The sequence below is a fragment of the Pantherophis guttatus genome, chromosome 3 (assembly GCF_059756535.1).
Source record: "Pantherophis guttatus breed Tessera chromosome 3, ASM5975653v1, whole genome shotgun sequence".
Classification (NCBI taxonomy): domain Eukaryota; kingdom Metazoa; phylum Chordata; class Lepidosauria; order Squamata; family Colubridae; genus Pantherophis; species Pantherophis guttatus.
The window spans coordinates 2,347,725-2,374,832 of record NC_142065.1 but is presented as its reverse complement, the minus strand read 5'-3'; the positions used below and the strand labels follow the sequence as shown (position 1 = coordinate 2,374,832).

The following is a 27,108-nucleotide window of genomic DNA, read 5'->3' as shown; positions in this document are numbered from 1 at the left end:
GCCGGCCTCTTCCCTCCCCTCCCCTTCTCTTTTCCCCCCACCCCCCCAAAAAAGGACAAAAGCCCCCTCCCACCCGGGATGCCCGGAGGAGAGACCCCCACCCCACCCCACCCCCCGCCCTGCCTACCTGCTGCGGGGCCGCTGCAGCGCTAGAGGGGGGGGAGGCGGCCCGGTTGGAGCGGAGGAGGGGGCTGACAGCCAGCTGCTGCCCGCGGAGGAGGAGGAGGAGGAGGAGGAGAGGGGGGGGGCTGCCTCTGCGGAGCGCCTCCTTCCTTCCCTCCCACCCACCCACCCACCTACCCAGCCAGCCGGGGAGCCGAGCAGCGCGAGCCGGAGCGGACCGAGGAGGGAGCAGGGATGGAGGGAAAGAGGGGGGGGCAGCCTCCTCCGCCCCCTCCTCCGCAAACCCCGCGGGATGGGGAGGGGGCAGGCAGCGGGAGGGAGAGAGAGAGAGGGGGGAAGGGGAAGGGGCTGCTCGGACTTGGGGGAGCCGGGAAGGAAGGAGGCAGGGAGGGAGGGAAGGTGGGGAGGGGGAATCTGGAAGACCCCCTCCCCATCCCTTTCCCTCCCCACCCAACGGCGCCCGCAAGAGAGGAAGGGGGACATGCATGCACCCTCCACTCTTAAGCGGGGCCAGGGTCTTCCAACATGTGGTGGACCCCAACTCTGCCCAGGGATGGCAAGGACAAGGGGTGGGTGGGATCGCTCTCCTCCAATCTGGGGGTCTCCCAGGCAATGGTTCAGTAACTGGGACCCCCACCCAGCCTTGATTTATCCCCACCCCCCCACCTGCCCAAAATGTGCCCACGGGAGCCTTGGCACAGGCTTCGCCAAAGCCAGTACAGGTGAGCAGCTCACCTGCCCTTCCATCTCAAAATCGCGACCTAAGTCACCGCTAGGCATCTAACTTTATCCGTTTTACGGTTTATAAAGTCATGGGAAAAAGTCCCTTCGTTACAGATAGTCCTCAAGTGATGACCACAATTGAGCCCAACATTGATGTGGCTGAGTGAGGCATTTGTTAAGTGAGTTTTGCCCCATTTTGCGACCTTTCTTGCCACGGTTGTTAAGTGAATCGGTGCAGTCCCACAGTTGTTAAGTGAATCTGGCTTGGCCTTTGCTTGTCAGAAGGTCCCAAAAGGAGATCGTGGCACCTCAGGACGCTCAGACGGTCATAAATATGAGTCAGTTGCCAACTGTCTGGATTTGGATCATGTGACCTTGTGGGATGCTGCAACCGTCATAAGTGTGAAAAACTGACATAAGTCACTTTTCTCAGCATCGTTGTAACTTTTGAGCAGTCACTAAACGAACCGTTGTAAGTCAAGGACTACTTGTAGTCCTCGTCTCTGGACCGGAGTGGGGAGGGGGCTGCAAGCCAAGGATTCAAAATCTATCTTCCTTTGCTGGGTGGCAGAAGCCCAGGGGGAATTATACTGGCCCCCCTCGGCTGGGTTGAACAAAAAGGGGCAACAGATCATTAGCATGTTTTTAATCTTGAAATTATTTAATTATAAAAGCGATAAATTGCTTTGTATACCCCAAAAAGCAGTGTTTCTCGGCCAATTGAAGCTGGGTGGACTTCAACTCCCAGAATGCCCCAGGCAAATCCAATATTTCTCAACCTCAGCTTCTCAAAGCCAAGTGGACTTCAACTCCCAGAATTCCCCAGGCAGGTCCAATATTTCTCAATCTCAGCCTCTCAAAGCCAGGTGGACTTCAACTCCCAGAATTCCCCATGCAGGGCCAAAATTCCCCACCTCAGCCAATTGAAGCCAGGTGGACTTCAACTCCCAGAATTCCCCAGGCAGGTCCAATATTTCTCAATCTCAGCCTCTCAAAGCCAGGTGGACTTCAATTCCCAGAATTCCCCAGGCAAATCCAATATTTCTCAACCTCAGCCTCTCAAAGCCAAGTGGACTTCAACTCCCAGAATTCCCCATGCAGGGCCAAAATTCCCCACCTCAGCCAATTAAAGCCAGGTGGACTTCAATTCCCAGAATTCCCCAGGCGGATCCAATATTTCTCAACCTCAGCCAATTGAAGCCAGGTGGACTTCAACTCCCAGAATTCCCCAGCCAGCTTTGCAAGGCGATGCTTAAGTCAGTCATCCCCGATGTTACGAGAACGTTTGCCACGATTGTTAAGCGACTCACTGCAAGTTCTTAAGTCAGTCACAGTCATTAAGCGAATCCACCTCCCCCAGTCGGCTTTGCTTTTCAGAAGCCAATCGCGTGACCTCAGGACCCTACCACCGACGTAAATAAACACCCACTTTTGATCGCATGACGGTGGAGATGCTGCAACGGTCGTAAGTGTGAGGACCGATCCTAAGTCACCTTTTTCGGTGCCGTTGTAACTTCGGTCGCTAAACGAATGGCTGTAATTGGAGGACTACTTATATCTACATATTTCAAACCCTGTTTTTATCTAACAGAATAAAAAAAAGCTAGCTGGGTATTCAACGCCAGCCGTTACAGCCACAAAATGTAAAATAAATTTAAGTCATTCCGATGGGGATATTCCTCATTTAGCAGCCGCTGCTCAAATACGGCCTCCTGCCTCGGTTCAAAACAGGAATAATTTAGAGCCACCCGCAAGGGGACTGTCACCTAATAGGACGGCACACCTGCTCCGAATGCAGGTGAGTCTCAGGTTCGGCCCCAGAATTGGCTGCTTAAAAAGATCAGGTAACAGGTGCGAGAAAAGACCACGGAAGCTTTGGCCAGCCGGACAGGCTGAAGCCTGCAGAACAAGCCTAAATAAACGAAATAATCTGAAATAAGATGAGTTTCTTTCCTTCTCCCTTTGACCCATCAGTTTGTTAAGGATATTGTTGTTGTGTTACCAACCAGCAGAGTGCAGAGCACAGAGAAACGTTGCTGAGAGCAATGAATGAGAGATGTGCAAACTGGTTTATCAAAAGTTTACTTTATAGTAAAAAAAACAATCTCGTAGTCTTTTAAATCAATCCAAGTCTTTGCCAGTTCAATCAGTCCAGTGATACAAAAAGTCTTCTTACCACACAAACAGTAGTTGGTTAGAATAACAAACTCACTCTGGTTCACAAACCACGATGGTAGCAGATCCATCCAACCGATGATAGCACAATGATAGCAACTCTACACACAATGGTAGCATATCATCAACTGAATACGTTACAGTACCTTGACTAGATAACATCAGCAGTGCTGGGTTTATTTCATTTTTTATTCTTTATATGACCTCCGTCCTGTGTCTGGCCATTGGAGCACTGATGATGTTATCTAGGTGGGTCATAAAATGCCTGCAGGAAAACAGCCAAGCTCAGAGAGCACCAAGGACCCCACAGTCCTCCTCTTCCTCAATCCCCACTCCCTTCTAATACTGATGATGTTCCCTAGTTGGGTCATGAAACGTCTGCAAGAAAGAAAGAAAGCTCAGAGACCAAGGACCACACAGTCCTCCTCTTCTTCCTCCTCTCTGCAAACCCTCCTCCCTTCTAACACTGATGATGTTCCCTTGTTGGGTCATGAAATGTCCACAAGAAAACAACCAAGCTCCGAGAGCACCTCCGAGAAGGCCTTTATTTCCTACTCCAGAACTCCCTGTTATCATATCCGTAGATTGTACTGGACAGAAATTAAGGGAGACCCTAATCAAACTTGATCTTCATCAAACCAGGTTAATTAGTCCGATCTAAGTAGCCGCAGGGTCTCATCAAAGCTTTTGCCAACTCCATGAAACTCAAGGAGACATCGCATTTCTTCTGACTCATTCCCCACCAGGGATACTTCTCAGATGGAATTATTAACTGTGTTTTACTATCCTTCTACTACCGGTAGCCCAGCGTGGGAGACGACGGCAGAGAGGAAAAGAAAGAAAGAAAGAAAAGAAAAGAAGGAAGGAAGGAAGGAAGGAAAGAGAGAGAGAGAAAGAAAGAAAGAAAGAAAGAAAGAAAGAGAAAGAAAGAAAGAAAGAGAAAGAAAGAAAGAAAGAAAAATTTCTCTTTCCTAACGAAGATATACACATATATCTACAGTAGCACCTGACCCAACATCAGCTCTGGAAATCTATCAATGTGACTTTTTCGTGCACACTTAGGTTCCTTCTGAGATCCATTCATGGATCACTATTGGTCCATCCAATATTTTGTCCCCCTAACTAGGCAAATAAGGAGAAAGCATCTCATCACAAGTACAGGTAGTCCTTGACTAATTGAGCCCAACATTTCCGTGGCTAAGCAATCATGTTTTTACATTTTATGCATTTAGTTTATAAAGTCAATTTTCACGTTGGTTCGGCCTTCACCTTTACGCTGGCATTTGTACTTGAAATAAATAAGTGGATAGATAAAGTAAACTAAACTCAGCAACCAGACAAGAATAACTGTGCAATTGCACAGCAGGGACAATGAATATTACAAAATGCAAACAAGATCCTTTTTAAAAATTAAAAAAAAAAAACAAATGGAGTGTTTATACACGTGCTAGAAAACTGTTTTTATTTTGCTATATGTACACTCCAAAGAATAGTAAGTCCAGCACACACAAAAACTAAAAATAGAAAAACAAGCTGTTTTTTAAAGCATTAAGCAAAACAGAGACTTAAATGCATCCTGAACAGGGAACCAGTAAATGCATCTATTTATCAATATATAAGATTATGAAAGTTCAACTGGGCAGTATAATTACAGGCAGTCCTCGACTTATGGCCACAATTGCGCCCAACATTTCTGTTGCTAAGTGAGACAGTTGATAAGTGAGTTTTGCCCCATTTTACGACTTTCCCTGCCACCGTCTGTTAAGTGAATCACTAACTTTGTTAAATGAATAACACGGTTGTTAAGTGAATTTGGCTTCCCCGTTTTCCACATAGACTATTGGTTCAGCCCTCTGTAATAATTCCAAGTTTCTCACTTTTTCCCTTGGGGACATTAATTGCCAACCCACTCTAGACACAGGCAGAGCCCCCCCCATCCCTGCCCGCGTGGAAAAGTTTGGCAGAGTTACACAGTTGGAAGGGACCATGAAGATCTTCTAGTCCAACCCCTACATAAGTACTATGCAATTTCAAACAAATTAATGAATTGATGAAAAACAACTTCTGGTGGCACGCTGTTCCACTGGTTAATTGTTATGCTGGTTGGCTGTTGGCTGTTGGTGATCTAACGTGATTACTGCATGACACAGAAGGCCAAAGTGATTTTGGGGGGGGGGGTCTGTCTGTCCCTTGACATCCTCCTCCTGCTCCCTTCATGATAAAACAGGGTTCTACAACTCGGCCCCTTGAAGCTGGGTGGACTTCAGCTCCCAGAATTCCTCAGCCAGCCACGAGGAATTCTGGGAGTTGAAGTCCACAAGTCTTAAAGCTGCCAAGTTTGAAGGCCTCCGTCCTAGAGGAAATGTCTTCTTGAATTTGGTTTGGTTTATTCAGCAAATAGGCAGCTTTCTCTTCCTTCCTTCCTTCCTTCCCACAAACCATCCCTAAAAAACACTGGAAGCTTTTAAGAAGAGTTTGGACAACAATTTGTCTGAAATGGTTTAGGGCAGTGATGGCTAACCTGTTTGCCATCGCGTGCCAAAAGCGGGGGGAGAGTGAAGGGTCGCTGGTGCGCGTGCCTATACCCATAATTCAATGTGCCCCCCCAGCATGCACGCGTGACCCCCCCCCCGCTTTTGGCACACAATGGTACAGTGGGCCTGGTAAGCCCTTTTTTTGCCCTCCCCAGGCTCCAGATTCTTTCTTGGAGCCTGGGGAGGGCAAAAACAGCCTTCCCAATTCCCCTGGAGGCTGGAAACAGCCCATTTCCCGACTTCTGGTGGCCCTGAAAATCCGTTTTTCGCCCTCCCCAGGCTCCAGAGGCGAAAACAGCCTTCCCCACCCTCCTGGAGACCAGAAATGGCCCATTTTTCGACTTCCAGTGGGACTGGAAGGCCCGTTTTTTGCCCTCTCCAGGCTCCAGAGGCTTTCTAGGAGCCTGGGGAGGGCGAAATCGGCCTACCCCCCAAATCTGGAGGCCCTCCGGAGGCCAGAAACAGCCCGTTTTCTGACTTCCGGTGGGCCCGGAAGGCCCGAAAATCAGCTGGCCGGCGTGGGCATGCTTGCTGGAGCTGAGCTAGGGCAATGTTCGCAAATGCCCAAATTAAGGTGAACCAACTACAGTCTTTTCAAATTTGCTATCGTCCAGAGGAGCAGGCCGTAAATAGGGGTAATTTGTTGTATTGCAAGTCTGTCTACCCACAGGAGCGGAATAGGCACGCCCAGGTAGTACAATCGCCAGCAAAAAGCTGTGTGTGTTGTGACATCATCCCACACATTCCCCAAATTAAAGCAATTTGCTCCTAGCGCGTGACGCAACCGACCGAAATTTACCTATTTCCTCTTATTCTCGTACAGGTCGTCTTCGATTTACTACCACAGTCAAGACAGGAAGTTCGGTTGCTATGCAAAGCAGTTGTTAAGTGAGTCACACCTGACTTTACAACATTTTTTTTTTTTTTTGCTATAGTTGCTAGGTAAAATTCCAGCAGTTATTAAGTGAGTCATATGGCCGTTAAGCAAATCCAGCTTCCCCCATTGACCCAAACGTGCCTTTTTTTTTTTTCTCCAAGAGGCAACTAGACTTTCTGGTTTTTTCTTGAAGATGTTTCCCCTTCCTCCTCCTCCTCCTCCTCGTCCTCCTCCTCTTCCTCTTTCTCCCAACAATGCCAGCAAACAGTGCAACCTTAAAGGATAACAAATTACAAACACCTCCTGTGTCTTTTTTTCACACATCCAACACAATCCAGCCTTCTCTTTGGCAGCTAAGACACTGCCTGCCAAAAAATAATAATAATTTCTGCAGCGGATAAGTAAGGGGCCCTATTCCCCCCCCCCTTGGGGAGGAACACAATTACAATGGAGGATGGATTCGTAAACAACAACAACCTTTCAAGAGGTCTAGCCACGTTTCCCTGCCCCAAAATTTCTCCCGACGTGAATCACACCAGACCAAAAAAAAAAAAAAAAAAGCCAAATTCTATAATTTTGCCTCTCCTCCTTCTCGGAACAGGCAAGCCAAAATGGGGCTCTCCGGTTGAACGAAACCTTCCACTTCCTCACTTTGAAAGATACCCAAGTATCACTTCTTGAAGCGAGGTCCGAGTTCGAGGGAAGGGGCAGTTAAGTAGCTTAGAGAAGAAGCTGAAGAGGGATTGGAAACAGCCACCAACGCATCGCTTCGATTTGGGCTCACAAAGAGAAGTGAGATTTTGGCCCCCCTTGCAATGCGACAATACACACACAACACAACACAACACACACACACACACACACACACACACACTGTTCTGCCTTCCCAACCAAAGCACTTCTGCTTCCGCAGCTTTCTAAAATGATTTTCCAGCTTTGTGACTATCAAGGTTAACGGCTGCCTTTTCCCCCCACCTTCTATTTTCCAACACAATTTCCACCAGCTTGGGAGGGAGGTGCCGATTGCTGGGGTTTTTTTGTTTTTGTTTTCCTCCATACTTTCAAAGAAACAAACCGCTCTCTCCTTTGGTGAGCCAAGGTTCTTCAGAACATAGCAGAGATAAGCAATAAAGGAGAATATTTGTGGCTCAAGGTCGAACTGTGGGGTCCTTGGTGTACTCTGAGCTGGGTGGTTTCCTTGCAGGCCTTTCATGACCCAACTAGGGAACATCATCAGGGCTAGAAGAGAGCAGGGTGAGGAGGAGGAGGGGGAGGGGGAGCAGGAAGAAGAGGAGGAGGAACAGGCGGGAGGAGAAGGAGGAGGAGAAGGGAAGGAGCAAGAGGAGGAGAAAGAGGAGGAGGAGGAGAAGCAGGATGGGGAAGAGGAGGAGGAGGAAGGAGGATGGGAGGAAGAAGAGGAGGAGGAACAGGCGGGAAGAGGAGGAGGAAAAGGGGAGGAGCAAGAGGAGGAGAAGGAGGAGAAGCAGGATGGGGAAGGGGAGGAGGGAGGAGGATGGGAGGAGGAGCAGGAGGAGAAGGAGGAGGAAGAGCAGAAGGGTGAAGAAAAGGAGGAGGAGGACAGGTGGGAGGACGAGGAGCAGGAGATGGGGAGGAACAAGAGGAAGAGAAAGAGGAGAAGGAGGAGAAGCAGGATAGGGAAGAGGAGGACGAGGGAGGCGGATGGGAGGAGGAAAAGGAGGAGCAGGAGGAGAAGGAGGGGAAGAGGAGGAGGAACAGGCAGAAGGAGGAAGAAGAGGAGGAAGAGCAGAAGGGTGAAGAAAAGGAGGAGGAGGAGAGGAGGAAGAGGAGGAGGTGGACAACGGCGACTGTGGGGTCCTTCGTGTTCTCTGAGCTTGGTTGTTTCCTTGCAGGCCTTTCATGACCCAACGAGGGAACATCATCAGGGCTAGAAGAGAGCGGGGTAAGGAGGAGGAGGAAAGGAAGAGGAGCAGAAGGAAGAGGGAGAAGAGGAAAAGGAAAAGGAGGAGGAGGAGAACTGTGGGGTCCCTGGTGCTCTCTGAGCTTAGTTGTTTTCTTGCAGATATTTCATGACCCAACTAGATAACATCATCAGGGCTAGAAGGGAGTGGGGTTTTTCTCTGCTTATACATAGTGGTTTGTCCTGTCAGGGAAGGTAGGACCATCCAGGAACTACCAACTCAGATGAACAAGGCAACATAAACAACAGCCTAATCGAGGAACCTCCGTGAACACTCCCACTGAAAGGGGAAGCCGCTTGCATATAAACAGAGAGCAAATTTGCCTTCATTCATCAGAGAGCCAACCCTGCACTCACTGGCACTGATGGTGTTAGATAGTTGGGTCATGAAATGTCTACAAGAACACAACCAGGTTCAAATCGAACAAGGACCTCACAGTTCTCCTCCTCCTCCTCCTCTTCCTGCTCCTCTTCTTCCTTCTCATCTCCGCAACCCCCACTCCCTTCTAACACTGATGATGTTACCTAGTTGGGTCATGAAACGTCTGCAAGGAAACAACCAGCAGGAACCCCATAGATAAAACCCAAATTTCGTTTCCGTAATATATTCTACTCCAAGTCTGGGTTTAACCGTCCAACCCCTCCTAAATAATCCCTTCACCGTTTTACTGATGGGTTTGATGAAAAAAAATTAATCAAATTTCCTGGCCTTTATCAAACGGGTAACACCGAAATGCCGCTACGTGTTTTTTTAAACACGCGTGTTGGATCAAGACGGACAGACAACAAGAACAAAGCTGAACGAAGCCGAGAGGTTTGCAAACAACCACATTTCACAGAACTCCTTGCAAGCTCTTCCAGGCCACCAAGATCTCCATCCGGCAAGGAAAAACCGCTCACCTGTTCCTGGGAATTCATAACTCGGAGCTTCATCTGCTTCAGGTAAGTGGAGGTGAGAGGCATGTTGTAATCGATGATGCCCGAGACCAGTGAGGAAGGGGACTCGTTTTCTGGAAGGAAAGAAAGGAAAATGGGTCTCTTTGAAAGACCTGGAAGACCGAGCAATTTCATCCTCATTTCCACATCACCTGGATGAGATCCCACAAGAGGGATCAACGTTCTGGATGCTCACCTGTTCTCCGTTGGTCTAGGAACACCTACCAATGCAGGTAATCCTTGAGTTATAAAATCGTAGGGCTGGAAGGGACCTTAGAGGTCTTCTAGTCCAACCCCCTGCCCAAGCACGAGACCCTACATCCGTGATGGCGAATCTATGGCACAGGTGCCACAGGTGGCACATGAAGCCATATCTGTGGGCACGCGAGCGTTGCCCTAGCTCAGCTCCATCGTGCATGCACGCACCGGCCAGCTGATTTTCAGGCTTCCAGGCCCAGCAGAAGTCGGGAAACAGGCTGTTTCTGGCCTCCGGGGGGTGGAGGGGGTGGGAATGGCCTTTTTCGCCCTTCCCAGGCTCTTAGAAAGCCTCTGGAGCCTGGGGAGGACGAAAAACGGATTTTCAGAGCCCATTAGAAGTCGGGAAATGGGCCGTTTCCGGCCTCCGGGAGAATTGGGAAGGCTGTTTTTGCCCTTCCCAGGCTCCAAGAAAGCATCTGGAGCCTGGGGAGGATGAAAAACGGATTTTCAGAGCCCACTAGAAGTCGGGAAATGGGCCGTTTCCGGCCTCTGGGGGAATTGGGAAGGCTGTTTTTGCCCTTCCCAGGCTCCAAGAAAGCATCTGGAGCCTGGGGAGGATGAAAAACGGATTTTCAGAGCCCACTAGAAGTCAGGAAATGGGCCGTTTCCGGCCTCCGGGAGAATTGGGAAGGCTGTTTTTGCCCTTCCCAGGCTCCAAGAAAGCATCTGGAGCCTGGGGAGGGCAAAAAACGGGCCTACCAGGCCCACCGTACCATTGTGTGCCAAAAGCGGGGGGAGCGGGGAGGATCACATGCGCATGCACGGGGCACATTGAACTATGGGTGTAGGCACGCACGGGCGCGACCACCCCGCATTTCCCCCGCTTTTGGCACGCGACGGCAAACAGGTTAGCCCTCACTGCTCTACATCATTCTGGACAAATTATTGTCCGTTTTTTTGTTACTTGAAAATCTCCAGGGATGGAGCACCCACCACTTCTGTTCTACTACAAGTAGTCCTTGACTTACAACGGTTCATTGAATGACCGTTCAAAGTTCCAACGGCACTGGAAAAAAGTGATTTACGACCGTTTTTCAACACTTACGGCCGTGGCAAACATCTCCAGGACCAAAATTCAGACGCTTGGCAACTGACTCGTATTTATTAACGGTTGCAGTGTCGTGGGCTCACGTGATCTCCTTTTTTCGAATTCCTGACAAGCCAAGTCAACGGGGGAAGCCAGATTCACTTAACAACTGGGTAACTTACTTGACAACTGCAATGATTCACTTAACGACGATGGCAAGAAAGGTTGCAAAATGGGGCGAAACTCACCGAACTATTGTCGGGCTTGGCAACAGAAATTTTGGACTCGGTTGTCGTTCACAAATTGAGGACTCTCTGTGGCTTCCATCCATCATTTCTTGCCTTGCACTCAGGGGCTTTGGAGATTATATTGATCCTCAACATCAAACCTCTCTAGAAGATGCTAAAATGGGCAAGCTGTGATCCAGAATGGACTTGGCCAGCATCCCCCCATCCCTCAGCCTGACCTTCAACGTACAATTTAAAATGAATGGTTAAAAATTAATGTGATTAATTAATTGTCCTGAGAGAGATAGAGGTACCAGCATCTTTCTTGTCCCTTAAATTTCAGGATTTATTTCCCCATTGATAACCCCTGCCCCCCCCCCACCCCATGTTCATCATCTACGTTCGGCTTCTGGGGAGGGACAGAGGGCTAATAATTGTCCTTGGATAACTTTTTCTGCTCTAATAACTCCTTATTTACAGCAACAAAGAGAGCCGCTGGGGACTGAAAGCATCCCTTACAATGGGATACAGCATAATAAATAACAGAATAGCAGAGTTGGAAGGGACCTTGGAAGTCATCTAGTCCGACCCCCTGCTCAAGCGTACTATTTCAGACAAATGGCTGTCCAATCTCTTCTTAAAAACTTCCAGTGTTGGAGCATTTGCAACTTCTGGAGGCAAACTGTTCCACTGGTTAATTATTCTGAGTATCGGGAAATTTCTCCTTAATTTCAGGTTGCTTCTCTTCTTGATTAATTTCCACCTGTTGCTTCTGGTGCTCTAGAGACTAGTTTGACTCCCTCTTCTTTGGGGCAGCCCCTCAAATATTGGAATATTTGCTATCCTGTCCCCCCTAGTCCTTCTTTTCATCAAATTAAAAAGGTAAAGGTTCCCCTCGCACATACGTCCTAGTCGTTCCCGACTCTAGGGGGCGGCCCTCATCTCCGTTTCAAAGCCGAAGAGCCAGCGCTGTCCGAAGACGTCTCCGTGGTCATGTGGCCGGCACGACTCAACGCCCAAGGCGCATGGAACGCTGTTCCCTTCCCACCAAAGGTGGTCCCTATTTTTCTACTTGCATTTTTTACCTGCTTTCAAACTGCTAGGTTGGCAGAAGCTGGGACAAGTCACGGGAGCTCACCCCGTTACGCAGCACTAGGGATTCGAACCGCTGAACTGCCGGCCTCTCGATCGACAAGCTCAGCATCTTAGCCACTGAGTGTCCCTTATCAAATTAGACAGACCCAATCCCTGCAACCGTTCTTCATATGTTATAGCCTCCAGCCCCCTAATCCTCTTGGTTGCTCTTCTCTACATTTAAAGTCTCTCCTCCAAAGATCGTCTATCGGCACAGATTGCATGGTGGGGATCCTTTTAAAAAAAGCGGATCTGGTGTGCTGTGAAGAGCCCCCCCTTGTCGAAGGCTTCCTTGCAGACAGAAGAGAAAGCAGAAGCCTCCGGGCGGTCCCTTCCCGCTCCTGGTGATAACCTCCACGGCCAGGCTGTCCCTGTGGCCGACCGAAGGAAGCCCAGCAAAGACAGAAGAGCCATTCAGAGCAGAGAGGACAACCCTCCCTTTGCAGAGAAGCCCCGCACCCATTTAAGCATAGCTCTGGGTCATCCCCCTTCTTTCGGGTAGCATACAGAGGGTCCTTGATGTACAACTGAAGCAATAACATTAAAACTATATGCCACTTCACAGTGCTTTAAAGCAGGGGGTCTCCAACCTTGGCAACTTTAAGCCTGGCGGACGTCAACTCCCAGAATTCCCCAGCCAGCTTTGCTGGCTGGGGAATTCTGGGAGTTGACGTCCGCCAGGCTTAAAGTTGCCAAGGTTGGAGACCCCCTGCTTTAAAGCCCTCTCTTGAGTGATTTACAGAGTCACCATCTTGCCTCGAACAATCGGGGGCCTCGTTTTACCGACCTGGGAAGGACGGAAGGCGGAGTCAACCTTGAGCCTGGTGAGAATCGAACTCCTGGCTGTGGGCAGAGTGCCTGCAATACTGATTTCTAAGCACTGCAGCACCAGATATAGAATAGGTGACAGATGGATGGATGGATGGACGATAGGGATAGATAGATAGATAGATAGATAGATAGATAGATAGATAGATAGATAGATAGATAGATAGATAGATAGATAGATATGGATAGATAAATAGATAGATAGATAAATAAATAAGTAACTTTATTGTCATTGTACGTGTATACACAGTATACCCATAGTAGATAGATAGATAGATAGATAGATAGATAGATAGATAGATAGATAGATAGATAGATAGATAGATAGATATGGATGGATAGATGGATGGATAGATAGATAGATGGATAGATAGATAAATAGATAGATAGATAGATAGATAGATAGATAGATAGATAGATAGATAGATATGGATAGATAAATAGATAGATAGATAAATAAATAAGTAACTTTATTGTCATTGTACGTGTATACACAGTATACCCATAGTAGATAGATAGATAGATAGATAGATAGATAGATAGATAGATAGATAGATAGATAGATAGATATGGATGGATAGATGGATGGATAGATAGATGGATAGATAGATAAATAGATAGATAGATAGATAGATAGATAGATAGATAGATAGATAGATAGATAGATAGATATGGATAGATAAATAGATAGATAAATAAATAAGTAACTTTATTGTCATTGTACGTGTATACACAGTATACCCATAGTAGATAGATAGATAGATAGATAGATAGATAGATAGATAGATAGATAGATAGATAGATAGATAGATATGGATGGATAGATGGATGGATAGATAGATAGATGGATAGATAGATAAATAGATAGATAGATAGATAGATAGATAGATATGGATAGATAAATAGATAGATAGATAAATAAATAAGTAACTTTATTGTCATTGTACGTGTATACACAGTATACCCATAGTAGATAGATAGATAGATAGATAGATAGATAGATAGATAGATAGATAGATAGATAGATAGATATGGATGGATAGATGGATGGATAGATAGATAGATGGATAGATAGATAAATAGATAGATAGATAGATAGATAGATAGATAGATATGGATAGATAAATAGATAGATAGATAAATAAATAAGTAACTTTATTGTCATTGTACGTGTATACACAGTATACCCATAGTAGGTAGGTAGATAGATAGATAGATAGATAGATAGATAGATAGATAGATAGATAGATATGGATGGATAGATGGATGGATAGATAGATAAATGGATAGATAGATAGATAGATAGATAGATAGATAGATAGATAGATAGATAGATAAATAGATAGATATGGATAGATAAATAGATAGATAGATAAATAAATAAGTAACTTTATTGTCATTGTACGTGTATACACAGTATACCCATAGTAGATAGATAGATAGATAGATAGATAGATAGATAGATAGATAGATAGATAGATAGATATGGATGGATAGATGGATGGATAGATAGATAGATGGATAGATAGATAAATAGATAGATAGATAGATAGATAGATATGGATAGATAAATAGATAGATAGATAAATAAATAAGTAACTTTATTGTCATTGTACGTGTATACACAGTATACCCATAGTAGATAGATAGATAGATAGATAGATAGATAGATAGATAGATAGATAGATAAATGATTGACAGATAAGTGATAGATACATACATCAGACAGAGTTGGAAATCAGGTAAGACGGCAAGAGGAGCCCCGTCTTGTGCCCCGCGCCCCAAAAGACCTCCCGAAAATAAGGCCAAGCACTTATTTGAGGGTTCAAAAAATATAAGACAGGGTCTTATTTTTGGGGAAACACGGTAGATGATAGATTATGGATAGATAAAGATAGAAAGATAGATAGATGATAGATAGAAATAGATAGATACATAGATGATTGACAGATAGGTGATAGATACATAGAAAATATATATATATAGGGAGAGAGAGACAGAGAGAGAGAGAAAGAGAGATGATTAGATTAGATTAGATAGATGACAGATAGATAGATAGATAGATAGATAGATAGATAGATAGATAGATAGATAGATAGATAGATAGATAGATAGAACAATAGCACTTAGACATATATACCCCTTCACAGTGCTTTTATAGCCCTCTCTAAGTGGTTGACCTGAGTCAGCCTATGGCCCCCAACAATCTGGGTCCTCATTTTACCGACATCGGAAGGATGGAAGGCTGAGTCAACCCTGAGCCAGCGAGGATCAAACCTCTGGCAGTTGGCAGAGTTAGCCTGCAATCCTGCCTTCTAAACCACCACGGCTTCTAAGTGAGTTAAGTGAGTTTTGCCCCCATTTTACAACCTTTCTTGTCATCGTTGTTAAGCGAATCACCGCAGTTGCATGCAATCCCCCCTCATGTGGTCCATTTTCACTGGCAAGAGGGTTGCAGGAGGCCGGGGCAGCCGAAAACGGAGCCCGGGAGTCCATTTTCTGTGGCAGAAGCACCGCAGGTCAGGTCTAAGTAGCCCCCAGCCGGATTTGAGTTTGACACCCCTGATATAAGCCGTTCAAAAGAAACAGACCCCATAAAAGAGAAGGCAGAGTTGCATTCTATGTAAAAGACCACGATCCTTGCAGACTTCCATCTGACGCCATGTTGCAAGCTGCATGCGAAAGCCATCCTATTGGCACCGTTGCCATTTTTTCACAAGACGGGGCCGAAAATGACTTTTGCACGTTCCCGGACTGGACCGTGAAGGAACGGGCCATCCTTGGAGGCCTGAAACACACCAAGGAGTTTGCTTCCGCAGCCCTTACCTTTAGGTTCCACGCCGTTGGAGTTAAAATGCATTCTTTTCTGGCACTCGGTGCAGCTCATCAGGAACCTGGTCACCGCTTCTCGTGGGAGGAAGGCGTACGTTTCCGCAATCTGAAGGAAGAAGAAGAAGAAACCAAAATGACATCTCTGAGATCTTGCCAAGGGGAGGCCCCACCAACTCCATCCGGCAAACCCACCACAGATCCAGGGGTGAAATCCAGCAGGTTCTGACGAACTGGTAGTGGAAATTTTGAGTAGTTTGGAGAACTGGCAAATACCACCTCTGGCTGGCCCCAGAGTGGGGAGGGAACGGAGTTTTGCAATATCCTTCCCCCAGGAGTAGGGAGGGAATGGGGATTTTGCAGTATCCTTTCCCTGGAGTGGGGAAGGAATGGGGATTTTGCAGTATCCTTCCCCCAGGAGTGGGGAGGGAATGGGGATTCTGCAGTATCCTTCCCCTGGAGTGGGGAGGGAATGGAGATTTTACAGTATCCTTCCCCTGCCACGCCCACCAAGCCACACCATTCCCACCAAGCCACGCCCACAGAACCGGTAGTAAAAAATTTGAATTTCACCACTGCACAGATCTCCATTCAAAGACATGCTTACATACAGACATACAGATAGCGTGTAGCCCTCCAGTACAGGGACCCCTTGAATTACAACTACAATTGAGCCCAACATTTCTGTTGCTAAGTGAGATGTTTGTTAAGTGAGTTTTGCCTTGTTTTACGACCTTCCTTGCCAACGTTGTTAAATGAATCACTGCCATGGTTCAGTTAGTAAGATGGTTATTAAGTGAATCTTTGCTTGTCAGAAGTTCACAAAAGGGGATCACGTGACCCCAGGACACTTCAATCGTCATAAATGCGAGTCAGTTGCCAAGGGTCGGGATTTTGATCATGTATCACATATGCAATAGAAATGCCTTTCTTATTCTCCACCTCTTTTTTTCCAGCCACTGGTAGAATAAATTCCAAGTTTGATAACATTCTGAGTCTTCTTTCTGTTTGATTTTCAGTGTCAGTCTGTCCATTTTTGCACAGTCTAATATCTTAATTAACTCTTCATCTTGTGGTGTTTCTTCATTTTTCCAATATCGTGCAAGGATAATCATCGCTGATTTTAAAATATGTAGCACTAAATACATACTTCTCTTATCAAATTTTTCTGATATCATCCCTAGTAAAAAACAGTTCAGGCTTAAAATCTACATGTTTCCCTATTATCTTTTCTAGCCATCTATGTATTTTTGCCACAATTTTTTTTTGCTTTAGGACAAGTCCACCACATATGATGAAATGTGCCCGTCTTTTGATTACATTTAGAATAGAATAACAGAGTTGGAAGGGACCTTGGAGGTCTTCTAGTCCAACCCCCAGCTTAGGCAGGAAACCCTACACCACTTCAGACAAATGGTTATCTAATCTCTTTTTTAAAACTTCCAGTGTGGGAGCATTAGCAACTTTTGGTGGCAAGTTGTTCCACTAATTAATTGTTCTCTCTGTCAGGAAATTTCTCCTTAGTTCTAGGTTGCTTCTCTCCTAAATTTCTCTCCTAAATTTCCTACGTATGCCTCTTCTGAATTGTCTCCAGTCATGCTGGAAGTGGGGTGCCAGAACCCTCTACAGGTCCCCAGAAGTGACCTCATCCTTGCTGGGTACAGATGAGTAAGGATTACACCTTCCTTTGATATGAGACATCTTCTAATGATTCTCAGAAGGACATTAGCTCACGTATCTCATACTCCTGACTCATCTTCAGCTAGTTGTCAATGTCCACACCCAACCTCAGATCTTAGTTCTCCAAGCCCTCGATTCCCCATTTTGTATGGATTAGAGGTGGGTTTCTACCAGTTCACCCCAGTTCGGGTGAATCGGTAGTGGTGGCGGCGGTCCGTACGTGGCCTGTGCGGATTGTAGCCGATTCCGACAGTGAGGAGGCTGGTGTGGTGCTGTGCCAGCAGCCTGTGCAGCTGGCACTCGAGTCGGACAATGAGGAGGCTGGAGCAGATGTGGTGCCAGAGGTGGGGATTCAGCCAGGGCCTTCAGAACCTCCAGAAGCTCCCTTAAGTGAAGAGGACGAAGAGGAGGAGCCTCTTCTCGATGCACGAGCTCACAGAGCTGCCAAAAGGCAGGAGTGGCTCCTCAGGAGGAGGTCTCCTCGAGAGTAAGGCTTGGGGCTAATTGGGCACTCCCCTAGCCTATTTAAGGAGGAACGCCGACTGAAGCAATTTGCAGGGAACAACTTCGTTCACATACCTTCCTGTCTTGTCTTGCTTATCTTATCAGCTTCCTGCAAATTGCTTCTGGGCATTCTGCCAACCACAGTAAGCTTTCAGTTATTATTCTTTGAATTCTTGGTGGCTGTTAATGCAATTAATTAACAGCCGTTGTTGTAAAATATTGGTTTTTTTAGTAAACTAAGGTTTGAACGGACTTTGTGTGTGCTGCGTTCTTTGGGGTCCGTAGCTGGGGCAGAACACTCTGCACATGTGCAGAAGCCCCGCTCCCGCACACGCTCACAGTTCTGAACCGGTAGTGAAGTAGAACCCACTACTCGTACGGACGTCCATTTCCCCCACCTCCCTTGATGTAAGTCCTCGACTTAACGATCACAATTGGCGTCCAAAAATTTCGATTGCTCATCCAGTTATGAAGTGAGCTTTTGCCCCACTTTACGACTTTCCTTGCCACAGATGTTAAGTGAATCATCGCAGCTAAGTTAGTCACGCAGGTCGTCAAATGAATCCGGCTTCCCCCGTGGTCGCAAAAGGGGATCACGTCACACCCCACCTCCCACCCCTGGGATACTGTAACCATCATAAATTGCACCACGGGATGCTGCAATGGTCGTAAGTGTGAAAAACGGTCATGTCACTTTTTGTAACTTTGACCGGTCACTAAATGAATGGCTATAAGACATCTAGGCCTCCCTAGGGAAGTGCAGCTTGTTCTTCGCAGCAGTTCTGCAGCCGATCCGGAATGGATAGAAGCTGGAGCTTGTCGCCCTGAGGGTTGTGTCCTCTGCAAATTTGATAAGAGGGTCATTAACCCCCAGAAGACCCTGAAGGACCCAACCTCATTAGCCTTTTCCAAAGGGCTGGAGACCTGGTGGCGTCCGCAGACATCGGGGTCTGGAGCCACCCGGGCTCTGAATGCTCCAAGGTGGGTTATTCTTTGATCTTGGGGCACCGGAGTGACCCCCTGTGGCTCCCTTGCTTTCGGTTTTTTTTTTGTGTAAGTTGCCTGTAGCAGTTGTGAGATGAACGATGGGAAAGGGAAAGGAGAGGAGTGAGGGGAGGGGGAAGGGGAGGGGGAAGGAGAGGAAAGGAAAGGAAAGGGAAAAGGAAAAGGAAAAGGAAGGCAGGGAAAGGAAGAAAAGAGGAAAGGGAAGGGAAGGAAAGGGAAGAGGAAAGGAAAAAGGAAAGGAAAGGAAAGAAGGAAGGAAAGGAAAGGGAAGGGAAGGGAAGGGAAGGAAAGGAAAGAGGAAAGGGAAGGGAAGGGAAGGAAAGGAAAGGAAAGGACAGGAAAGGAAAAGAAAGAAGGAAAGGAAAGAAAAGAAAAGGAAAGGAAAGGGAAGGGAAGGGAAGGGAAGGGAAGGGAAGGGAAGGAAGAAAAGGGGAAAGGAAGAAAAGAGGAAAGAGAAGGAAAGGAAAGGAAAGAGGAAAGGAAAAAGGAAAGGAAAGAAGGAAAGGAAAGAAGGAAGGAAAGGAAAGAGGAAAGGGAAGAGAAGGAAAGGAAAGAGGAAAGGGAAGGGAAGGGAAGAGGAAAGGAGAAAGGAAAGGAAAGAAGGAAGGAAGGAAGGAAAGGAAAGGGAAGGGAAGGAAAGGAAAGGGAAGGAAAGGAAAGAGGAAAGGGAAGGAAGGGAAAGGAAAGAGGAAAAGAAAGGAAAGAGGAAAGGGAAGGAAAGGAAAGGAAAGAGGAAAGGGAAGGGAAGGAAAGGGAAGGGAAGGAAAGGAAAGGAAGGAGGAAAGGGAAGGAAAGGAAAGGAAAGGAAAGGAAGGAGGAAAGGAAAGGAGAGGAGAGGAGAGGAAAGAAAAGGAAAGGAAAGGAAAGGAAAGGAAAGGAAAGGGAAGGGAAGGAGAGGAAAGGAAAGGAAGGAGGAAAGGAAAGGAAAGAGGAAAGGAAAGGAAAGAGGAAAGGAAAGGAAAGAGGAAAGGGAAGGAAGGGAAAGGAAAGAGGAAAAGAAAGGAAAGAGGAAAGGGAAGGAAAGGAAAGGAAAGAGGAAAGGGAAGGGAAGGAAAGGGAAGGAGAGGAAAGGAAAGGAAGGAGGAAAGGAAAGGAAAGGAAAGAGGAAAGGAGAGGAAAGGAGAGGAAAGGAAAGGAAAGGAAAGGGACCTGGAAAGAGAGGGAAGGGAATCAATCATTTCCTCTCTAATAAGAACCAGATCCAAGGAAACCGATCCCCTGGTGCCCTTTTGGATAGAAAGAGATCACCATCAAAGAACGGATTTGGCAGAGTCAGTCTCCCAACTAAGACGTTGGGGTGGCTGAAATCCCCCATCCCAGCCACTGAACCTTTCTGGGGGTTCGCTTATCTGCTTCCGCATGTCTCCTTCTCCCCTCGTCCGGCGGCTGCTGTGGCGATCTCTGGTCAGATCGGCGAGCAAAGGGTCCCTTCTGATCCAATGAGCGAGGACAGACCCAGGCCCTCCGATCTGGCCTCTTCCCTCGGTTGTCAATAGCTCAGTTGTTGCTGCGGCCGTTGCTGCTGCGGAGGCTTCTGTTGTCGTGTAACATCATCACAAAATGGTGGCATCCTAACTGGGAACCCCTTTCAGAATCGAATAACCCCCTGCTCAGACAGAAAACCCTGTACCATTTCAGACAAATGATTATCCAATCTCTTCTTATAAATGCTCCGATGTTGGAGCAGCCACAACTTCTGGTGGCAAGCTGTTCCGCGGGTTAATTGTTCTAATTTTCAGGAAATCCCTCCTCAGTTCTAGGTTGCTTCTCTCCTTGATCAGTTTCCACCTGTTGCTTCTTGTCCTGCCCTTCAGGGGCTTTGGAGAATAGCTTGACTCGCTCTTCTTTGGGGCAGCCCCTGAGATATTGGAAGACTGCTATCCTGTCCACCCCTAGTCCTCCTTTTCATTAAAATAACAGAATAGAATAACAGAGTTGGAAGGGACCTTGGAGGTCTTCTAGTCCAACCCCCTGCTTAGGCAGGAAACCCTAAACCACTTCAGACAAATGGTTGTCCAATCTCTTCTTTGAAAACTTCCAGTGTTGGAACATTCACAAATTCTAGAGGCAAATTGTTCCACTGATTCATTGTTCTCACAGTCAGGAAATTCCTCCTTAGTTCTAGGTTGCTTCTCTCCTTGATGAGTTTCCACCCATTGCTTCTTCTCCTGCCCTCAGGTGCTTTGGAGAATAGCTTGACTCCCTCTTCTTTGGGGCAGCCCCTGAGATATCGGAACACTGCTAGCATGTCCCCCCTGGTCCTTCTTTTCATTAAACTAGATATACCCAGTTCCTGCAACCGTTCTTCATATACAAAATACAGAAAAAGAGTTGGAAGGGACCTTGGAGGTCTTCTAGTCCAACCCCGTTTAGGCAGGAAACCCTACATCGCTTCAGACGAATGGTGATCCAACATCTTCTTAAAAACTTCCAGTGTTGGAGCATTGACAACTTCTGGTGGCAAGTTGTTCCACTGGTTAATTGTTCTCACTGTCAGGAAATTCCTTAGTTCTAAGTTGCTTCTCTCCTTGATGAGTTTCCACCCGTTGCTTCTTGTCCTGCCTTCGGGGGCTTTGGAGGATAGCTTGACTCCCTCTTCTTTGGGGCAGCCCCTGAGATATCGGAAGACTCCTCTCATGTCTTCCCTGGTCCTTCTCTTCATCAAACCGGACATACCCAGTTCCTGCAACCGTTCATCCTATATTCATTGCCATTAAATCTCTGGTCAACGGCTGGGCCAATCCATCAGCACTAGGAAGACAAAGTTTGGGGGGATCTGACAGGAGGGGGTACGGGAGGGGGACACACCCCCTTAATTGTGATCTGTTTGGGTTTCAACAGGATTGCAAGCGAGGTCGCCTGTGATGGTTTAAGGAGGAAGGATGCAATATGCACATTCCGGGGTGTGAAAGGAAGAGAGAAGGACAGGTAGTTCTCGACTTATAACGGTTCGTTTAGGGACTGTCCGAAGTTACAGCTGCACTGAAAAATGTGACTTGGGACCATTTTTTTTCACACTTACGACTTTTTCCAGTGTCCCCATGATCACGTGAGCAAAATTCGGAGGTTCATATTTGTGACGGTTGCAGTGATCATCTTTTATGACAAGCAAAGTCAAACGTCTGCAAGAAAACAACCAAGCTCAGAGAAAACCAAGGACCCCAAAGCCCTTCCTCCTCCTCTCTGCAAACCCCACTCCGTTCTAGCACTGATGATGTTGCCTAGTTTGGTCATGAGATGTCTGCAAGAAAAACCGCCAAGCTCAGAGCGCACCAAGGATTCCATAATCTTCCTCCTCCTCCTCCTCCTCTCCAAAAACTCCACTCCCTTCTAGCACTGATGCTGTTACCTACATGGGTCATGAAACGTCTGCAAGAAAACCACCAAACTTAGAGAGCACTAAGGACCCCACATTCTCCTCCTCTTCTCCACAAACCCCTTTCTCTTGGAAAATTGATGGTGTTACCTACATGGGTCATGAAACGTTTGCAAGAAAACCACTAATCTCTAAGAACACCAAGGACCCCACTGCCCCCCTCTCCTTCCTCCTCTTCTCCACAAACTCCACTCCCTTCTATCACTGATGATGTTACCTAGTTGGGTCACGAAACGTCTGCAAGAAACTCCCCCCCCTCCAAGCTCAGAGTGGACCAAGGACCTCACAGTTTAACCCTGAGCCACAAATATTCAACGAGGCTTAAGTCTGGCGACTTTAGAGGGAGAGTAATTCGTTCTCCAGCAGGGGGAAAAAACCTTTGACTTATATTTTGTCGTGGTTGCAAAAGCTGGCGTGGTGTGTGACAAAATGAAGCTCCTTAGGTCGGTGCCTCAACACAAGATAACAACGCCACCATCTGCAAAACATTCTCCAAGCTTTTCAAATGTAAAATCAGCAACCCAATCTATTCTTAGCAACTTTGCAGAGAGCTCCTTCTGTTTCCTGCTCCAATTAATCCTCTCCAGGCTGCATGTTAAGAAAAACCTTTTTTTTAAAAAATAAATAAATAAATAAAAACGAAAAGCTTTCAGTTCCACAGAATTTAAAAAAAACAAGGAGGGCCGAGATCACACGGACCTTCTCTTTTTTAATAATAATAATAATAATAATAAAAAATTCTTTAAAAAGCAGGCTGAATCACAAAAGGGAGACGGGGACACGTGCAATCTAAAAAGCCCCTTGTTTTGAAACGGGAATTTTTTTTTTTTTGCAAAGCAGGAAGTGAGATCTTCTGACATTTTTTTAAAGGCATTTCCCTCTCCACTACGTGGCAGTATAACTTAGTTTATGCTGACCAGCTTAGCAAAGCCAGGCCGTGCGAGAAAGAGAATCGGAGTTTACAGCCCAGGAGAAGCTAAAATGGTTGCCTGCTGGCTTACAATTTTTGTCTCGTGGCCCAAATGTCCCCCAATTTCACATCACACCTTTCTCTTTCTTTTTTTCCCAGGAGCTCAGAAATAGCTGAGCTCAGCAGTTTTCTTTTAGCAGGGCTGTCCTGCAACACCTCCGCCGACCACTAGGTGGCAGCAAAGAGAGACTGGGATTGCTAGCTCTTGGCCACCCCCTAGTGGTGGTTTCAGATTTGTAGCTGGCAGGCTTCTTGGTTTTCCAGGAAGGAATGCAATCTAGAAATCAGGAAGAGAGCATCATCGGCGCATGGAAAATACAGGTCGTCCTTGAGTTACGACCACAATTGAGTCCAATGTTTCTGTGGTTAAGTGAGACACGTGTTCAGTGAGTTTTGCCCCATTTTACGACCTTTCTCACCACGGTTGTTAAGTGAATCACTGCAGTGGATAAGTTAGCAACCTGGTTGTTAAGTGAATCTGGCTACCCCATTGATTTTCATAAATATGAACCCAATTGCCAAACATCTGAATTTGGATCAGTTGATCATGATATTGTTGATCAGTTGATCATATTGATATTGTTCCGCCAGGCCGGACTATCAACACAATAGTTTTAAATTGGGGTATTTAAATTTATTGGGGTTTTAAATCTGAGCCAATTTATTTAATTATTTTAAATTTTATATTGTTGTTTTGTCTGTGTTTTTAAATAGGCTGTACACCGCCCTGAGTCCTTCGGGAGAAGGGCGGTATAGAAATAAAATTATTATTATTGTTGTTATTATTATGGGGATGCTACGAAGGTCGTAACTGTGAAAAATGGTCATAAGTCACTTTTTTTTTTTGCAGCATCCCGGGGTCACATGATCCCCGTTCGCGACCGTCTGAAAAGCCAGATTCGCTTAACAACCGTGGCAAAAAAAGTTATAAAACAGGGCAATAGGTGTTTCACTTAACAACACAAATCGGGGGCTCCGTTGTGCTCGTAAGTCGAGGACAAGCGATATCATGCTCCCAATTATTTCAGTGGGTCTTACAATTAGCTCAGAATTATTATTATTTTTTAATTAAAATAAAAAGTGGTTTTGGTAGACCACAAAGGTTTCTAAGGCTGACTACGGTCCATTTTCTGCTTGGTGTTCACAACTCATGTGATAAGAAAGGAGAATACGCAAGGGCTGTGCAGCTAACTAGCCCTTTAACCTGAGTGTGAAAATTAAATTTACTCTGTCCCTTTCATGGGAAATGTGGACATGGGGTGGTAGAGATTCGGCTGTTTATTTATTTTTCAGATTTATAGCCTGTCCTTCCTCCCTTGGGGGGGGGGATTTATGGAGATATTTTTAGTTGCACTGCTGGACATGTGATGTGGCTCAAATCAAGTGAATCACGGGTTAAAGCGGGTAGGAAATTGAACCCAAGACCCCCCACCCCCGGATTCAGATCTTCAATATGAGTGAAATCCCACCCGAAGCAGTAGAGAGGCTAAATCCCTGGAGGTTTTGAAGAAGAGATTGGACAACCATTTGTCTGAAATGCTGTAGAGTCTCCTGCTCGAGCAAGGGGCTGGACTAGAAGACCTCCAAGGTCCCTTCCAGCTCTCTTATTCTGAATCTTTTCTGACATCTAATGCAAGAAATAAAAGAATGCTTTTGCAAAACGTGGCCAAATTTATTTTTTTTTTTTGGACCCACCAAAATTCTTCATTTCCACAATCCTTTTCATTTTTAATTCAAAGGATTAATTATTTTCAATGCCGGCACTGAAAACTATCCCAGACACTGATATAACAGTTTGCAGGCTACTGTTTTTTAACTTCAGCAACTTGAAGACGTGTGGACTTCAACTCCCAGGATTCCCCAGCCAGTTCTGCTGGCTAGGGAATTCTGGGAGTTGAAGTCCACCTAGCTGAGTTCCTAAGGTTGAAAACCATGGTGTCTGGGGAATTCTGGGAGTTGAAGTTCCACCTAGATTTTTTTATTTCATCAAGCTGGCCTGGACTAATTCTTTTCCCCTTTTAAGTGTAAATTTTAATTTGTTTTTAAATTATTGGGTATTTTAAATTTGTCTCAGCCAAATTATTTAATTCGTTTTTATTCTATTTTAAATTTTTGTATTTATGTGTTTTATTCTGTGGCTGTTCACCGCCCTGAGTCCTTCAGGAGTAGGGTGGTATATAAATCCAATAAAAACAAAAATAAAACCTAGCTTAGTTTCTAAGGTTGAAAATCATTCTCACTAGGGAATTCTGGGAACTAAAATCCAGTGGAAGTGAAACAGTGATTGAGCTTCAGATCCAGCAAAAAAAGGCCAAGATCTTTCCATTTGCAATCCAGCTTCTTCAGGCCACCATTGTGCCATCTTCCTGGGAAGAGTTAAATAACTTCCCTTCAAATCTAAGTATGATTTTATTCCAAGAAGTATTTTTCTCTCTCCTTTCTCTCTATATTAAGGACTCCCAGCTGACAAGTACTCAACGCATCACGCTTCTCACTTCAGCTGCCCACAAGGCTAATTTATTTCTGATCCTCTACCTAATAATCCATAAATGATCTCATCTGCCTCATTTTAAACCTGATCGGCTGGTCAGTGGGGAATAGACAGACCGAGTCCTTGGTGCTCTCTGAGCTTGGTGGTTTTCTTGCAGACGTTTCATGACCCAACTAGGGAACATCATCAGTGCTACAGGTAGAAGGGGGTGGGATTTGCAGAGTGCAGGAGAGTAAGAAGGGGGGAGGAGGAGGAGGAGGAAGAGGAAAAGGGAGGAGGAAGACAGAGGGATCCTTGGTGTTCTCTGAACTTGGCAGGCATTTCAGTACCCATCTAGGTAACATCATCAGTGCTAGAAGGGAGTGGGGTTTCAGGAATGGAAGAGAATAAGAAGAGGGGAAGAGGAGGAGAAGGAGGAAGTCAGTGTGATCTTTGGTGTTCTCTGAACTTCGAAGATTTTTTCCAGATGTTTCATTACCCATCTAGGTAATATCCTCAGTGTTAGAAGGGAGTGGAATGTGTATCTTCCAGCACTGAGGATGTTACCTACTTGGGTAATGAAACGTCTGCAAGAAAACAATACTCATAGTGGTTTACAGCACTCTCTGAGGAATTTAAAATATCAGAATCCCAACAATCTGGTTCCTCACTTAACCGACCTCGGAAGGAAGGAAGGAAGGGAGGGAGGGAGGGAGGGAGGGAGGAAGGAAGGAAGGAAGGAAGGAAGGAAGGAAGGAAGGAAGGAGGGAGGGAGGGAGGGAAGGAAGGTGGGAAGGAAGGAAGGAGGGAGGGAGGGAAGGAAGGAAGGAGGGAAGGAAGGAGGGAAGGAAGGAGGGAGAGAGGGATGGAGGGAGAGAAGGAAGGAAGGAAGGAGGGAAGGAGGGAAGCAGGGAAGGAAGGAAGGAAGGAAGGAAGGAAGGAAGGAAGGAAGGAAGGAAGGAAGGAAGGAAGGAAGGAAGGAAGGAAGAAAGGAAGGAAGGAAGAAAGGCAGGCAGGCAGGCAGGCAGGCAGGCAGGCTGAGTCAACTTTGAGCCGGTCAGGATCGAACTCCAGACTGTGGGCAGAGCCAGCCTCCAATGCGACACTCTAACCACTGTCCTACCATAGCTCTTTTTAAATAACTAAGCTCAGAGAGCATCAAGGACCCCACAATTGTCCTTCCTCCTCCTCCTCTTCTTCCTGCTCCTCTTCCTTTCCCTCCTCCTCCCTGCAAACCCCACTCCCTTCTAGAACTGAGGATGCTACCTAGTAGGGTCACGAAATGTCTGCAAGAAACCAGCCCAGCCCAAGGGAATTCTGGGAGTCGAAGTCCAGCGATCTTCAAGTTGCTAAGCTGAGCAATATTTATCTAGTTAGCATTGCAGATGGGGGGGGGGCTCCTCAGCTCAGACTTCCTCCCTTTTTGCCCCTCAAATCCGAGTGCAAACACACACACACACACCCCGGCCAGGATCTCCCCACATCAGATCAAA

At 46.3% G+C, this 27,108-nt stretch overlaps 1 protein-coding gene across 2 annotated transcripts in view; it reads right to left on the bottom strand.

Annotated features, from left to right (window-relative positions):
• Positions 1–27,108, bottom strand: part of NOL4L (nucleolar protein 4 like) — a 132,931-nt gene that overhangs the window by 58,427 nt on the left and 47,396 nt on the right. The window contains exons 3-4 of one of the 2 annotated variants that reach the window (XM_087888949.1): positions 15,608–15,719; positions 9,272–9,381 (exon numbers count right to left, since the gene is read on the bottom strand). In XM_087888949.1, the coding sequence (XP_087745075.1) occupies positions 9,272–9,381; positions 15,608–15,719 (222 nt within the window). Of the gene's footprint in view, positions 1–127; positions 346–9,271; positions 9,382–15,607; positions 15,720–27,108 lie in introns of those variants that run through there. The other variant, XM_087888953.1, reaches the window with a different exon arrangement.